Consider the following 16,449-nt stretch of genomic DNA (forward strand, 5'->3'; position numbering starts at 1 on the left):
CCCAAGAACACCATATCTACTGTGAAGCATGGGGGTGGAAACATCATGCTTTGGGGCTGTTTTTCTGCAAAGGGGACAGGACGACTGATCCGTGTTAAGGGAAGAATGAACGGGGCCATGTATCGTGAGATTTTAAGCCAAAACCTCCTTCCATCAGTGAGAGCATTGAAGATGGAACGTGGCTGGGGCTTCCAGCATGACGATGGTCCCAAACACACAGCTCGGGCAACGAAGGAGTGGCTCCGTAAAAAGCATTTCAAGGTCCTGGAGTGGCCTAGCCAGTCTCCAGACCTCAACCCCATAGAAAATGTGTGGAGTCCGTGTTGCCCAGCGACAGCCCCAAAACATCACTGCTCTAGAGGAGATCTGCATGGAGGAATGGGCCAAAATAGCAGCTACAGTGTGTGCAGACCTGGTGAAGACTTACAGGAAACGTTTCACCTCCGTCATTGCCAACAAAGGTTATGTTACAAAGTATTGAGTTAAACTTTTGTTATTGACCAAATACTTATTTTCCACCATAATTTACAAATAAATTCTTTAAAAATCCTACAATGTGATTTCCTGGATTATTTTTTCTCATTTTGTCTCTCATAGTTGAAGTGTAGCTATGATGAAAATTACAGACCTCTCTCATCTTTCTAAGTAGGAGAACCTGCACAATCAGTGGCTGACTAAATACTTTTTGGCCCCACTGTATACACACACAATGTAAACTGAGAGCAGGAAGTATGAAGATCAACATAAAAGTGAAAAGGTTCAGAAGTTTATAAACAGTTATTGATAATACACTTTGATCTTCGCTTTAAATTTGTTAAAAAAAACATTTCATCAAAATAAATGATAAATGATTTTATGCTGATTAAACTTTTACAGCGAACAGAGATTTCAGGTCCAAAAACCCTTGGATGAGCAGCAGAAGGTGAAAACGAGAGAAATCACACAAAACAGGAGCGTCCATCCTCATAGGGGGTCTAGAGGACCAAATTATACACCAACACTGAAGCTCAACACTACCAGCTGGGCCAAAGAAAAAACAACCATCAAGTGTCCCTGAATTTAACAAAGCAACTGAGGAATCATTCCTCTAATAACTGGATCCACCTCAGTGTTCCATTATTCTACATGAGTGACTGGTGGCTGTGTGTGTGTGTGTGTGTGTGTAACTGGGCGTGTGTTTATGTTAAACTCTTACCATTTCTTTAGCTTCTTTACGTAATGATGGGACACTCAGGATGCTGTAGAGAGCGCCGTTTACATAAGGCCGGATCTGTACACACACACACACACACACACACACACGTACATTACGCATGATGTACAATTATAGGATTTGTTTCACGCTTCCTCCACGCCAGCATTACAGAAAAACGCCTTTATTTGTCAAATATACATATACAGAGTTCAGTAAAACCCAATTCTTTCCTCCCAGTGCAGGATCAGCCATCGTACAGTGCCCCTGGAGCAGAGAGGGTTAGGGGCCTTGCTCAAGGGCCCAACAGTGCCTGCATGGCAGAGCTGGGATATGAACTCTCAACCCTTCAGTTGCTACCCACTACGCTCCCACTGTCCCTATAGTAACGAGGTCAAACTTGCAGCAGCTTAATACAGGTGAGTTTCACAGAGTTGCACAGAACCTCAGATGTGGAAACAAGTTCCTTTACGCCAGATGATTCCACATGATGCTTCACATTTTAAACATTTTAACGTTTGTTTTACCAGTTTATCCTGGTCAGAGTAATGGTGGGTCTGATTTATTGGGTGAAAGGCAGGAAACACCCTGGACATGTCACCATTTCAAATGTTTCAGGATGATTTCATATGAAATAATATAAATGTAAAAATGTAAACGTTTACTTTCAACACCGTGTAATAAAATCCAAGTTTCACAATGAGATGCTTTTAAAATCCAGTTTCTCCTCTCAGTATTAGATCGGGTTATATTCAGAGACAGTGGGTGAGTAATTTAAATAAAAATAAAACTATTAAAACACTACGTAAGTGTAGAAAATTACTAACATTTACATTTCCTGGGAATTAGAACTGAATAAGACAAGAATTTACCTCAAACTACAGGTGATGGATGTTGTACTGGGGTGCTTCTATATAAATATATTATTTTTGTTATAAAGATTAAAGGTAAAGATTTTAGTAGAGTAATGATAAAGGTGGTAGGAGATTCACCTCATGATTTTCGTGTCCCAGCAGGTCGGTCAGAACTTTCAGCACATGTTTGGCTTTTTCGGTACATTTTCTCTTTCCTGTAAAATAATAAAAGTTTTATGCTTCATCTTACTATCTAAAATAACCTAAAGATCCTAAAGAACCTAATAATATAAAGAGTACCTTGTGTGCGCAGGCAGAGGTTCATGAGCAGAGCGACAGCGTACTCCAGTGTGTAATCTGATAAACAGTCCGAGTCCTGCAGCTCATCAACCAGCCATCCGATCAAACCCAACCTGATTAGAGACGACTGATGGACACGTCTGTACATGCAGGAACAGGAACACACACACACACACACACACACACACACACACTCCTGTTGGCCTTCTCATAGACAGAAGATTTGGCATTTACTGTGCATCATCCAAGTGAAAGAGTGTGTCTACAGGTGAGAGCACATGTGGGTGTACAGGTGAGAGTAGGGGTTACAGTACAGGCGAGATTACAGGTGAGAGCACAGGTGAGAGTACAGGTGTACATGTGGGTGTACAGGTGAGAGTAGGGGTTACAGTACAGGCAAGATTACAGGTGAGAGTACAGGTGTACATGTGGGTGTACAGGTGAGAGTAGGGGTTACAGTACAGGTGAGATGGTTGTACCTGAGGCTGAGTTTCTGCAGAGCTCCCAGCACATTCTCTCTGCTCACTGAATCTTTCTCCTCTGATTTCAGAGACTCCACCAACAGCTTCAGCAGAGAGAAACTCTGAGACAGGTAACCACGCCCTGAAGATTAAACACAGTTATCCAACACCTATATCACCCTGTGCACCAGAGGAGATAAAACCACTGTAAAGAAAAGTGTTCCCAGTATCACCGCTCATCACCTTCAGACAGAGAGGCGAAGGCATTGATGAGACGAGCCGTGTACTCCCTCACCACCTCGTTCTTGGATCTGAGTAGATGAAGAGCAGATTTCTGAAACGCACAACATCAGAACAACCAACATCAGAACAACCAACATCATTGTTATATTTTATTTTACGTTACGCTATCTAATAATATCAGTTCAAAATCAGTGTTTATATACCGAGGTATAACCAGGTGAGTTTAGGTGAGTTTTACCTGTTTGGTTGTGCGGCAGTTGAGCAGGTCGTTAGTAATGAAAGCTTGTAGGATCGTGTCTCTCTGTTCGCCCTGCAGTGAGCGCGTCAGTCTCTACACACAGGAAACACACTATAAATCCCACCTGTATTCTACATCACCCGCTCTATAAATCCCACCTGTATTCTACTCATCACACTCCTCTCACTTATCACACCCCCTCCTCACCACCTACCACCTAAACCTAACAAAGTAAATGATCTGTGATTATTAACCCGTCAGCACTGAAACACATCACAGTAACACTAAACACTCCTAAATGTTACCCAGCGCAGAGCCTGCAACAGTAAAGCCTTCAGTCGGTCTGATCCACTCATCAGATCTCTCTTCAGCTTCTCATAGTTGAGTGATGGAAGCAGTGGAACGTCTTTACTCCTTCTGATCAACAAATAACACAACAGAAATTCTGTAATAATAATAAAATGATTTTACAAATAAGAATAAAAATAAAAAAGTAAATTATGCAATAAGCAATTTGCTATAATAATTCTAATAAGATTTTAATAATATTGATAATGAAATTTGTTGATAGTTGTTGATATAATTTCTGCAATTAAAGAGGCAGTAAGATTTCTGTTGAATAAAAAGACAATAAAAGTTTAAGTGTGTTTATCTCCAGTCTGTCATAGCAGAGCAGTAGTGTAGGTTTTGGTGTACCGTGGTACTGGGTAGTTATGGTAAATGATGTAATGGTTACTCAGGAGATTACAGTGTATGCTGTTATAGTAAAAATCCAATCATTCTTGTTTTATTGTTAATGTTAATCTGATCAGTAAATGTAAGTAAATAAACTGGCTTTGATCTTAGTGGTGGTTCCTGTTCTACTCTGGTGCTACAATATCTTTATTGATAATGAATCACAGCCGGCGACGCCCTCAACACAAAAACGTCACATTTACTAGAGAATTTAATAATGTGATGCGAGTACTGATACTTACTGTGCTGAAATGGAGGCTCGCAGCATGGAGGAAGCCTACACACACACACACACACACATTATTATGATCATTATTACTGGACAGTTCTGCATGCTGTTAGATGTTACATGCTGGATGGTGTAGGTGTGTCTGGTTGGGGTTGCATGCATTATTATAGGTTTAGTTCACACGGTGAGTCTCAGCTGGAACAGTTTGGGCTTGATGAGCAAGTTTCCTCTTTTTATATTAATTTTAGTTCTCATCTTTATACATTCTCTTTCTCTTGCTTGTTTCTGTTCATCTGAAGGTTTTTGTTTATTATTTCTCTCTTTTTCACACAGAAACTCAAACCTAATGAGATGAACAGTAGTCTGGCTGATCATCAGCTCTGTTTGAATAGGGAGGAAAGTTCATCCTACGTTCCACAGAGAACAGGAAGGGTGTAGAAGTTTAATCAGATATTTAATGTAAATGTTAGCTTTTCCACAGTACCAACCCAGTCTCACTGAAGTCTGTGTGAAATTAGCCTTCTTAATTCGTGTTCGTGTTTATGGATTCATGTTTATGGATTTAACATTTGCTTCGTTTGATAAGACTTTTATCTAATCATATCTGTGTGTAAATGAGACGTCTACACACTAAACCAACCTTCAATATTTACCAATTGTGCAGAAAAAAAGACAAACTTGCACTGATTTATCACTGTATACGGAGACGCTAACGTTTATGTCTGCTGTAAATTGCCCACAGTCAATCAAGCTTTACATCAGCACAGACTTACTGCTGTGAAAAAAAGAATGAATGTTTTAGTGGTTGTTGGAATATATTTGGTCATGCAGAAAAAGATCTTTAGCATAAGGTAACAGTTTAGATTTTCTTCTCAACCTTTCCATGGAAATCACTGTCCCATTTACCTTATAATGAATGCAGTTGAACTAGCCCTATTCATATGGGCACAGAGACATCAGCAGCTAGAGTTAATCATTGTAATAAATGAGGAATCAGGAGACTATGACACAGAGTTATACAACACCACATTAATTATAGTAGGTGTTTGTATATTAGTGACAACAAACTTATAAAGAATTATATGAACACCTGACCACTAATACACCCAAAACAGGCTCCACTCTTCTAAAAAAAAGCTTTCCACAAACATTTGTACTGTGTCTGTGGAGACCTGTGCACTGATGTGGGCCAAGAAGGTCTGGCTCACAAACGCCATTTTAATTCATCACAAATATGTCCAGAGGGGTTGAGGTCAGGGCTGTGAAGTCCCTCCACATCAAACTCATCCAACTGATTGCATTTAGATAGCTTGTATTTGTGAATAGGGATATAGGCATGCTGGAACTTAAACCAAACTCCCCACAACTTTAAATTAAAGATTATTTTGACCAAATGCACCTTATTTACTTAATAATCTCCATCACACAGTTTTTTACTTGAGGTGTTCTGAAACAGTTTTAAAAGGGTTCACATACTTTTACCCATATCGTTTTCCAGTGTGTTCCAATCTTTTAGTCACAGAAAAATCTCATATCTATACAGTCTGTAGCTATAAATTACTCAGTAATATGCAGATTTTTAATGTTTCTATCATCAGAAGATTATGGAACAGCTGCAATAATAATACGAGTTTCTCCTCTGTGAGGACTGGAAGAGGAGGAGGAGGAAGGGTTATTAATAACTGTTAGTAATTGTTTATGCAGAGAAGATGTGGATGAGGAGGTAAAGGATGACGAGCAGGATGGAAGTGAGGAGAGACTGAAAGAATGAAGCAGAAACTTACATATCCATCATCATAAGGAGTCATAGAGTAATATCCCTTCATCCCCACACACACACACACACACACACACACACACACACACACACACACACACAGACACACACACAGAAAGAAAGAAAAAAGAAAACACTCAGCAGAACATCAAACATGACGTGTGATTAATCAGAGGAGAAGATCAGAATAATAATCAGACGATTTTTCTCATCATTCTTCACTATATAAAGATGTGAACGGTGAAGAGTCGATCAGAAAAACGTCCTGGAGGTGTGTGTGTGTAATGAGGGTGTGTGTGTGAATAACGTATGTGGTGTATTATGAGGATGTGTATGAATAATGTATATGTGTGTGTGAGTATTATAATGGTGAGTGTGATTAATGTATATGTGTGTGTGTGTGTGTGTGTGTGTGTGTGTGTGTGTGTTGACACTCACAGTCCCAGGCCGGGTGAAGTCGATGCTCTGAGCAATGTTCTGGCTCATCTGGGTGCTAAAGAGGCGCACACACACACCCTGCAGGTATTCAGGGGAAATCTACAGACCAACCAACAAACCTTAAACTCAATTATATAAACATGATGTGAGTTATTACCATAAACATAATAAACAACATAATCGTCTGATTGCTCAGGTGTTGCTCCCACAGTTTTAATGTCTGTGTGTTCCTGTGTGTTGTGGTGAAGTTCCTGATGAAGGGTCAGAAATCTTTCAGCTCTGCTATTAAAATCTCTGCACTAATAAAAGATGAAAGCAGAGGGGCGGTGAGACGTTACCATTTTGCCCCGGACCGAAGCCTCCAATGAATCCACCAGCTCGGCCGTCACTCCGATCAGACTGTGATAATCAGCCTGGATCTTACTGAACCTCCTCATGGACACTGAGAGCTTCTGCTCCATCTCCAGAAGCTCAGAGCGGAGCTGCTGCACGCTGTCTGAACACACACACACACACACACACACACACACACACCGGTGTAAATATCAGTACCAACACCAGTTAACACCAGGCAACACAATTCAACACGCCACACAACACCCAATCTTGTGAAAAGCCATTTGAGGGTGGAGTGGTTTCAGTGTCGATGCTCTTGGCCTCAAAAAGGTTTGGACGTTTACCTTTAGTGCTCTCATACTAATGAGATTATGTTAAGGAAACATTTTATCAATTATAAGAAATTAGAATTGAACTATAGTAATAAAATTAAGTCATGAACCCTCCAATACGCACCAACAGTCAACATCATTTAGAAACTTTATTCCGTTTCTATTTTCTTAACTTTTTCTTTGTTTGATTGAGCCACTCAGGCAGCGTTTCTTCAGGCTCTTCACGTTCTAGTGTAAACGCTGCTGGTCTGATCTAGACTGGACTGGACTAAGGCTGGACTGGACTGAACTGAGGCTGAACTGGACTGAGGCTGGACTGGACTGAGGCTGAACTGGACTGGGGCTGGACTGGACTGAGGCTGGACTGGACTGAACTGAGGCTGAACTGGACTGAGGCTGGACTGGACTGAGGCTGAACTGGACTGGGGCTGGACTGGACTGAGGCTGGACTGGACTGAACTGAGGCTGAACTGGACTGAGGCTGGACTGGACTGAGGCTGAACTGGACTGGGGCTGGACTGGACTGAGGCTGGACTGGACTGAACTGAGGCTGAACTGGACTGAGGCTGGACTGGACTGAGGCTGGACTGGACTAAGGCTGGACTGGACTGAACTGAGGCTGAACTGGACTGAGGCTGGACTGGACTGAGGCTGAACTGGACTGAGGCTGGACTGAGGCTGAACTGGACTGGACTGAGGCTGAACTGGACTGAGGCTGGACTGGACTGAGGCTGGACTGGACTGAGGCTGGACTGGACTAAGGCTGGACTGGACTGAGGCTGGACTGAGGCTGAACTGGACTGAGGCTCGGCTTTGAAATTTTTTTTAATATAAATTATTCTGTTAAACATACAAATAAACAAATGAAATGTTTGTATCACACAAACAAAGCTCGGGTGGTGCAGCGGTCTATCATGCTTAGCCCACCTTCGATGAGATCTGGGTTCGAATCTCAGCAGGTGCTGTCGGTTGGCCGGGCGTCCACACAGTCATGATATGCTACGTTTTCCATCAGTGTAGAGAAACCAGTGAGGAACCTCTTACTTAGACGCTGTCTAACCTCACACAGATCCTACAGAAATCTCATCACCACCTCCATCCTCATCATCATCTTCTTCTTCTAATGAACTCAAACGTTCTAGTTCTGTAGGGTCACCAGCTCCATTCAGTTCAGGCCTCATACTGGTGCTTCACAACCCAATTTAACTTAAACAATTATAACTTATTTTCAGTGAAGGTACAAGGTTTAAATGATGAAGGTTGTTTTTAATCATGTGATTTATCATTAATATTTGGACTATAGTTAAGATGAAAGGATACGTATAGATCCAGCAGCCTCGGCGTCTTCCCGGCTTTCAGTGTAGAAACCAAAAGCTTCTCAAGTTTGTTCCTCAAATCTGGAGTCCAAGAGTCCTGCAATCAAACACATTAAATAAATACAGTGATAAATGTACGACGCGTGTTATTATTTCATAACCTAAATCATTTTCACTTACAGTAAGAGAGAATATTAAAAACACTTTTTATTATTTAATCTAATTCCAGGACAAATCTCCACTATCTCTGCTTTATAGTCAAATAAAATTCTCAAATGAATGTATAAATGATGTTCTCTGGTTCATTTTAAAAGTTTAATTTAATGAGCAAAATAGAGCAGACATGTCTATTCTTATACAGTATAGGAACACCAGAGCAGGTCCGGCTGTGTCCCAATCCACACTAATTAGTGCCCTAACTGTACTAAAGTCCATTGGAGAGGACTGAAAGCGCGGGAATGTGACGTCACTCGGTGACGGTAGACTGTGAGGAGAAACCAAACAGGTTGGATGATGGAGGATCTAATGAAGGTTTTGGTGTTTATGCTGATGTTTGCTGTGTTTAATTGAGCCGAAAGTGAGTAAAAATACTGTACAGCACCCTCCCGACTTATACTGACTGTGATATATGACTATCGCGGGTAATGGTGGACACTAATGTCGTGCTAATTACGATTAATCTTATATATTCTGTATATGGAGAGAGTGTAATGTTTGTTTATCCTGATATAAAAGTTATGAAGATATTGTTATAATTAATTAAGACAGCTTATTTTTAACGTTAACGAGTTATGTAAAGGTATTTATCTCGGTACGGTGTGTTCACATATGATATTTAGTGTATGCTGGGTAAAGCGTAGCATAATTAGTCCTGGGCTAATACTGTTATATACTGAGTGTATGAGGTGCTGCTGCCATTCTGTAAATACTGTTAAATATCTCTTGTTTTTTGTAGACCACAGCATTTGAATCAGCATGTCCATCTCACAAGACAGTCTGTATTAAAGAGCAGTTTACAATAATAATAATAAACTCCCATTACTGCATCTATTACTGGTGTATATGTGGCCTCAGTCCTTCCAGTTATTAGAATGTGTGTGTCTACAAAAACAGAAGTACGGTGGTGGTGGAACTGCATTTCACCTGGAAGAGATCCTTGAAGGATGGATGTGCTGCAGGATTTGGCACAAAGGGAAGAGCGTAAAAGGGCAGGAACTCGGTGGTTTGGCTCATCGCTGCTCCTCTCGTCTCCAGGAAGTTTTTAAAGTGTCTAATCCGCTCATCGAAATCAGATTGATTCTGTAAATCATCATTATTATCAGAACATACATCACAACATCTATACCACCAAAAAATGAGAACTATCCTCCCACCCCAACCCACCGCACCGAGCACCCCTTCACCCCAAATACTGTCCATCAGCTCATCAGTGGAGCTCTTATTAGTGTTTACATTTCTGTTGTTTTATTGTTCTGAATGTTTTGGTCACACTGTTCCACACAGCCATGCTGGTACACTAGATCATGTTGGTTTGTAGATCGCGCCCCCTGCTGATTGGATCTGGTGTAACAGTGTGATGAAATGATGGCTCTGATGAGGTTTTGGTTTCTCTCAGGGTGTTCCTGTGTTTGCTGACCTGTTTCCCATTCTTCAGTGGGTAGATGCTGAAGTGGATGTACAGGTAGAACTCGAGTTTCTGGACCACAGGGTCACTGTCACAAACATGTGCGGGGACGTTTTTAGTCCACAGCTCAAAGAAGAGCTTCATGTCTCCGTTATCGAAGGAGCTGAGCAGATCCTTCTGAAAACACAACATGTTTCATCAGGGGAGCTACAGCTTTAATCCCTTTAACCTTCTAACATTTAGTGGTGAAGAACAAAACACACGTACAAATCATTTCTATTTTAGTAGAGATTTAACGTAACGGTATATAAATGTTAATATAACAGTAGATAAATGTAAATATAATATAAATATAGGTATAACTGTATATAAATGATCTCACTTGAATGATGAGGGTTTTGGAATCTTGAGGTGAGCTGCTCAGAATTTTTGGGACAGGTTTTCCTTTGCTCTTGCACTCCTTCTCAAAGATCTTCACTGTGTCCTCCAGCTCACAGAACTTCAGGTACTACCAACCACAAACAGTTCCAGTCACTAGTTACAGCTGTCATTCACTCATTCATACTAAGTGTTTTATGTTGGTCAGGGTTGCGTTGAACTATTAATTTGAAGGTCACTGGATCATGCCACTGTTGGACCCCTGAGCAAGGCCCTTTAATTCTGATGGTTTGATATACAGTGTGTAATGTTAGAATGTGGAATCTGATAGAGCAACGTTAAATGAACAAATCTCAAAACCTTACATGATTTATCCAGTCAAATCAGTTCAGGAGCAAAAGTGCCAGCCGGACAATGGTGGGGCTTGAACCAACAACCTTCTGATTAGTCCATTATCTTAACCACTGAGCTTCTGCTGTCTGTTTAGGGTTATTGTTCCTGAACTGAATAAATGAAGCCTGAGCTGCTCACACACACAGAACCTCAGTGAGTCAGAAGTGTTGGAGCAGGTCAGTATCGGAACCTCTACTGTGAATCCAGACTGAATGATGGTAGAATCTCACCTCTCTGATCATCAGGAGAAGATCTGCTTCATTCGCCATGACGTCACCCATCACTGCAACCCTGCTGAATTCAAATACAGTTATACAATCACTAACTGTTCTCTATACAATTATACAATCACTAACAGTTATACCATCTATACTACACTAACTAATACACACAGTTATACCATCACTAACTGTTCTCTATACAGTTATACCATCACTAACTGTTCTCTATACAGTTATACCATCACTAACTGTTCTCTATACAGTTATACCATCACTAACTGTTCTCTGTACAGGAACACCGAGACTGTATTTATCTGTAAAATCGGATGTAATAAATATCATTAAAACTTTAAACTAATTTATTTTTATTTATTTAATTTTAAACACCGATTGATGCCGATACTACAGTTGCGTATTAAACTATAACACAATAAAATACAATGAAAAAGTTTGTTTACATTTTAGTTTAAGCTTTTCTTTATGTAGCCAGTAAGCTAACTAGTTAGCATGTATCTCTTACCTTAGTTACATAAGCTGCTCTTCAGTAATAAACACGCCGCTACACATTTCACTTCCTTTAATATAATTACATACTTTACAAATATTTATAATAAATGTCTGAAATCGAAATGAATGTAAAGATAAAACGATTTTATAAGAGTTAGCGCGCAGCTAAACCACCGCTACAACCACAATAATAATGTAACCATAGTAACTGTACACTTAGCGACGTAGCGCTACACTTCAGCAGGGTGTCGTGATTATGTAGTTCTTTCATACATCATTTGTAGTCAATTTAAATTGTTACATTTTTTTACAAACAACAAAAAAAGCCAAAACACAAAATCCTAATTTTATTAATAGTTTCTGTTTTTTCACGTTTAAAAATAATAATTTGTATATTTTGGCTGCTCCTGTTTATATCAGAAGCGCCACACGGACTCGTTTACAAGTTTTTACTGTCGTAGTTTAGCAGTAAAATAATGTCATGATGTTTTGCTTCATTTGTTTAATAAATGATTTAATAAATTAATAATTTGTATGTATATACGTGTAAGACAAAAGACCAAGAAAAAGCCAAACTTTATTTGGCGCTGTGTGACCCGGAAGTGGTTGTGGTTGCTCTGAGAGGTTACAGCGTGTTTGTAGCAGCGCGGTTTGTGTGAATGAATGAGACTTTATATTTATGATTTTTATTTTTAAGTTATTTGCTGCAGCTACACAAGAGAAGGTTTTGAAGTGTAATTTAATAAAGTGAGTAGGTCAGAATTACTGATTTATTTGTTGTAATTTAAATACATTTGATGTTTTTATGCTAAGCTAACATGCTAACGAGAGTAGTTTATATAAAGAATTAAACATTAATTAAATGTAAACGTTTTAAAGTTAAACCAAAGAATTGGAAAAGATGTTTAGTAAATATTAGATATTTAATGTGAACCAAAATATCTGTATATATTCGCTTTTCTGTTTTCTTTCAGTGGTTTAGTTTGTACATTTCTTCATGGGAGTTTTAATTATTTTTTTATTTGTTATTTTTTTGATTTACAACATTTTATGCTTTTATTAAGCAGTTTTATAGCAGTTTGCCACAATGTTATTTTTTTGATTTACAACATTTTATGCTTTTATTAAGCAGTTTTATAGCAGTTTGCCACAATGTTATTTTTTTTATAAATAAAAATATTCAATTTAATGTTGAATTATATTTACAGTGCTGAAACAGCAGCGGATTTTATCCTTTATTTATTATTATTATTTATATTTATAAATATTATTTGTAATTATTATTATTACTGACTTTGTTCAAGCTGAATGTTTTTTGTATTTATTTTATTAAGCTAAAGAAAGTAATCCACCTTCTGCAGGAAGATGGCTGGGATTCTGTTTGAGGATATCTTTGATGTGAAGGATATTGATCCTGATGGTAAAAAGTTTGATCGAGGTAATAAAATAAATTCAGTCTGTTTAAAAATAAATACATATAAATAAACACTCCGTGGCCACTTTATTAGGTATGTCTACACCACATGTACATTATTGCGAGTATACAATGACTGACTGTAGCTTTTCTATAAACTCTCCCCCTGTGTTCCATTTATCAGAGGAAAGGGACCCCACAGGACCTAAATGATCCTGGTCTGGATGGTGGATTATTCTCAGCACTGCACTGACACTAACATGGTGATGACATGGTAGTGTGTGTTGTTCTGGTATGAGTGTAGCAGGTGCAGCAGTGTTGTTGGGTTTTAATCAAAAACGTAACTGTGATTGGAAAGTGTGCACTGATAAAAGACTAGATGAAAATGATCACAGCGCGTGTCTGATTGTCCACCTACACCCAGCATTCCTAATAAAGTGGCCAGTGTGTGTAAATGTGCTCGTTCTGCATTATGACATCATAACCTGCTGTGGTTCTTTACTCTCTCTGTCGGTTTTCAGTGTCTCGGCTTCACTGTGAGAGTGAATCCTTTAAAATGGACCTGATCCTGGATGTGAACACTCAGGTTTATCCTGTAGACCTCGGTGAGTGATGTTTCAGTGTTCCTCAGATCTTGTGGAGCTGCTCAGCATCATCATCATCTCACCACGATGCTCCACTATTTCAGGTGATAAGTTCAGACTGGTGATCGCCAGCACGCTGTATGAAGACGGAACTCCTGATGATGGAGAGTATAACCCCACCGACGACAGACCGTCCAGGTAATGTTACCTTCTCATTTAACTGCACCTTTGTTTATTCTGATCATGGTCGTGGTGGGTCCAGTGCCACCTTAAAGTACATGGTGTGAGGCAGGAACACATCCTGTACCATCCACCTCCTCACTCACACCTGGAGATCATGTACAGCCAATCCACTGACTGCATGTTAGAGCTAAACTAAAATATGTGCAGAACATGGCAAACTCCTCAATTAGTAACTGAAGGTCAAATTTAAACCCAGTTTAACATACAGAGGAGACTCCAGAGGTTTTTAATGCCTCATTAGTGATCAGTGCAGTGTTAAATAATAATGTTTGTGTGTGTGTGTGTGTGTGTGTGTACAGGGCGGATCAGTTTGATTATGTGATGTACGGTAAAGTGTATAAAATTGAGGGAGACGAGACGTCGACAGAAGCTGCGACCAGACTGTAAGTGTTACTGTTTATATTTCATCATTAATGTAATAATTATTATATTTAAGAATTTAATAACCCCCCCCCCCACACACACACACACAGACTGCCACATTATTTACATCAATCACGACACAAATAAGCTGAAATAAAAATAATAAATCTGCTGCTCGTCCGTTAGAATAAACAGTTTAGTTTTTATTTTTGCTTCGAGCGTTTCTGTATTTTGTAAATTAAACAGTTTCCTCAGTTTGAATATAATTAAACATCTTTAGTAGTTGTATCAGTTATAAATATTTTTCTGCTGATGTGAGTTTTATGCTTCATGATCAAAATCATTTAATCTTCATGTTTATTTATATATATTATGATTATATTTTGATTTCCTCTCAGTTCTGCGTACGTATCGTACGGCGGGCTGCTGATGCGACTGCAGGGCGATGCCAACAACCTGCACGGCTTCGAGGTGGACTCCAGGGTGTACCTGCTCATGAAGAAACTGGCTTTCTGATGGTGTAGAGCGCCCGCCGGTGGAGGAGCGAGGAGGTGCGGCTCTCAGACCTCCGGCTGAAACTTTGCTTCTTTAAAGTGGAATTAAAACTTTAGAGAAGCGAAAAATGTAAATAAAAGTTTTTTTTATGAAATTAAAATGATTTTCTGTGGATTTTTTGATGCTTCTCGAGGTTAAAACCAGACTGAACTATTCAGAAACGATTTCAGAATCCAGAAGTTCTACAGATCACATAGAATCACTGAATCATAGAAACGCTGACATGCTAACCTGCTTATTCTGATCAGGGTCACAGGGGTGATGGAGCCTATCCCAGCTCTCAATGGGCGCAGGGCACAGAAACACCCTGGACAGCTGTTCTTCACTACTGAGCTCTAAACTGCCTGTAGAGGCAACACTGGCACAATATGTGTAATTAACTCTGGCTGAAGTGGCATAAAGCACCGCCAGTGGACTCTGGAGCAACAGAAACGAGTTCATTAGATTTTGCTCTGTTAGGTGATTAATGCTGACCACAATTTATTTATACAGAAGCTTCATGTTGCCACGGTAACAGATCAGAATATAAAATTAACCAAAATAATGTACAGCTTATTAAATACAACACCAGAAATAATTCAGATGGTTTTGAGGTTAGTGTTCTTTTAATACTACAGCAGGACCATTTTTAAGAGCTTAGATGAGTGCTAACAGTTTGGGGAAGAACCTTTCCTGTACAGAGTTACAGCTCCATAAACAATCATTCACTTGTGGAAGATTTTTTACAGCTAAATGAAAGAGAATCCTGTAAAATGCTTCCCAGAGGAGTGGAGACTGTTTATGTACGGAGAGCGTTCATGTGTGATGTTAAGAGAATGCAGTAGTGTTGACACAGAGCAGCAGTGCATGCTGGGTAATTTGGGATGAACAGGACTGATTCAGCAGTGTTCGAATCTCCATCCACAATCGACCTGCTGTCCTCTAATCAGTCACAGGACAAACCCATTCCTACACATTAAACCTTATTAAACCTACACATTAAACCCCCCCCCCCCCACACACACCCACACACCCACAACGAGTTCATCTGTCCAAGTAATGCAAGAATGTACAGTTCATTACTTTTCACTGATTCTGGTCAAGGTCATGGTGAGTGCAGCCCCACTGTGCACCAATACAGCTGTAAGTAAACAGTGAGGAGAGGTGAGCAGTAGAAATTCACCTTAATAATTCTACATTCACATTTACACATTTATTCTTTTAACTGACCTTTAAATCTAAAAATTTTTATTCACAATCACAGAAATGTAAGTTATTTATTATATACATTAGTGTGGAAATGTAAAGATTACAGATAAATCAGTTCTAGATATTAATGTGAATAAATGTTCCTGTACAAGTCGCTCCTGGTTTGATTATAAAAGACGTCGTGATTAATTAACTATAAATAACAATAAAACAGTTGAACTGAACAAGCTCCAGAGTCGCAGCAACACTTTCAGTACAACTAACATCATCCACATCAACAAAAATCTTTGGTAATAATTCAGCTGCTCACGTTTGGAAACAGAAGGGTTGTGTATGTGCATGAGCCCAAAAACACTAAATACATTTACATTTTCGGCATTTAGCAGATGGTCTTATCCAGAGCGACTTACAGAAGTGCTTCCATAGTAAGCATTTCATTTCTCTAGTTTAAGTAAACAACAGTCCAAGAACACAAATCTGCTAAAACCTGTTAGAACCAGTGTTTTTTTATTTTATTTTAAGTGGAAA

General features: G+C 39.3%; 2 protein-coding genes across 6 annotated transcripts in view; one reads left to right on the top strand and one right to left on the bottom strand.

Annotated features, from left to right (window-relative positions):
- LOC134331345 (lisH domain-containing protein ARMC9) overlaps positions 1-11,685 on the bottom strand; it is a 25,097-nt gene extending 13,412 nt beyond the window's left edge. Inside the window, exons 1-18 of one of the 5 annotated variants that reach the window (XM_063012713.1) lie at positions 11,588-11,685; positions 11,077-11,137; positions 10,458-10,583; positions 10,088-10,252; positions 9,595-9,750; positions 8,456-8,548; positions 7,148-7,163; positions 6,806-6,963; positions 6,468-6,566; positions 6,037-6,072; positions 4,266-4,300; positions 3,594-3,705; positions 3,289-3,381; positions 3,051-3,141; positions 2,826-2,949; positions 2,347-2,486; positions 2,185-2,261; positions 1,196-1,270 (exon numbers count right to left, since the gene is read on the bottom strand). In XM_063012713.1, the coding sequence (XP_062868783.1) occupies positions 1,196-1,270; positions 2,185-2,261; positions 2,347-2,486; positions 2,826-2,949; positions 3,051-3,141; positions 3,289-3,381; positions 3,594-3,705; positions 4,266-4,300; positions 6,037-6,072; positions 6,468-6,566; positions 6,806-6,963; positions 7,148-7,163; positions 8,456-8,548; positions 9,595-9,750; positions 10,088-10,252; positions 10,458-10,583; positions 11,077-11,127 (1,647 nt within the window). In that variant the 5' untranslated portion in view covers positions 11,128-11,137; positions 11,588-11,685. Of the gene's footprint in view, positions 1-1,195; positions 1,271-2,184; positions 2,262-2,346; positions 2,487-2,825; positions 2,950-3,050; positions 3,142-3,288; positions 3,382-3,593; positions 3,706-4,265; positions 4,301-6,036; positions 6,073-6,467; positions 6,567-6,805; positions 6,964-7,147; positions 7,164-8,455; positions 8,549-9,594; positions 9,751-10,087; positions 10,253-10,457; positions 10,584-11,076; positions 11,141-11,587 lie in introns of all 5 variants that reach the window. The other 4 variants (XM_063012714.1, XM_063012712.1, XM_063012717.1 and 1 more) reach the window with 4 other exon arrangements.
- Positions 11,686-12,200: 515 nt separating this feature from the next.
- polr2h (RNA polymerase II, I and III subunit H) lies at positions 12,201-14,833 on the top strand. Its single transcript, XM_063012940.1, has 6 exons — positions 12,201-12,321; positions 12,909-13,012; positions 13,510-13,593; positions 13,677-13,770; positions 14,115-14,198; positions 14,577-14,833. The coding sequence occupies exons 2-6, from the start codon at positions 12,940-12,942 to the stop codon at positions 14,692-14,694; spliced, it is 453 nt and encodes a 150-aa protein (XP_062869010.1). The 5' UTR covers positions 12,201-12,321; positions 12,909-12,939; the 3' UTR covers positions 14,695-14,833.
- The last annotated feature ends 1,616 nt before the right edge of the window (positions 14,834-16,449 follow it).

This window comes from Trichomycterus rosablanca, chromosome 17, assembly GCF_030014385.1.
Source record: "Trichomycterus rosablanca isolate fTriRos1 chromosome 17, fTriRos1.hap1, whole genome shotgun sequence".
Lineage (NCBI taxonomy): Eukaryota > Metazoa > Chordata > Actinopteri > Siluriformes > Trichomycteridae > Trichomycterus > Trichomycterus rosablanca.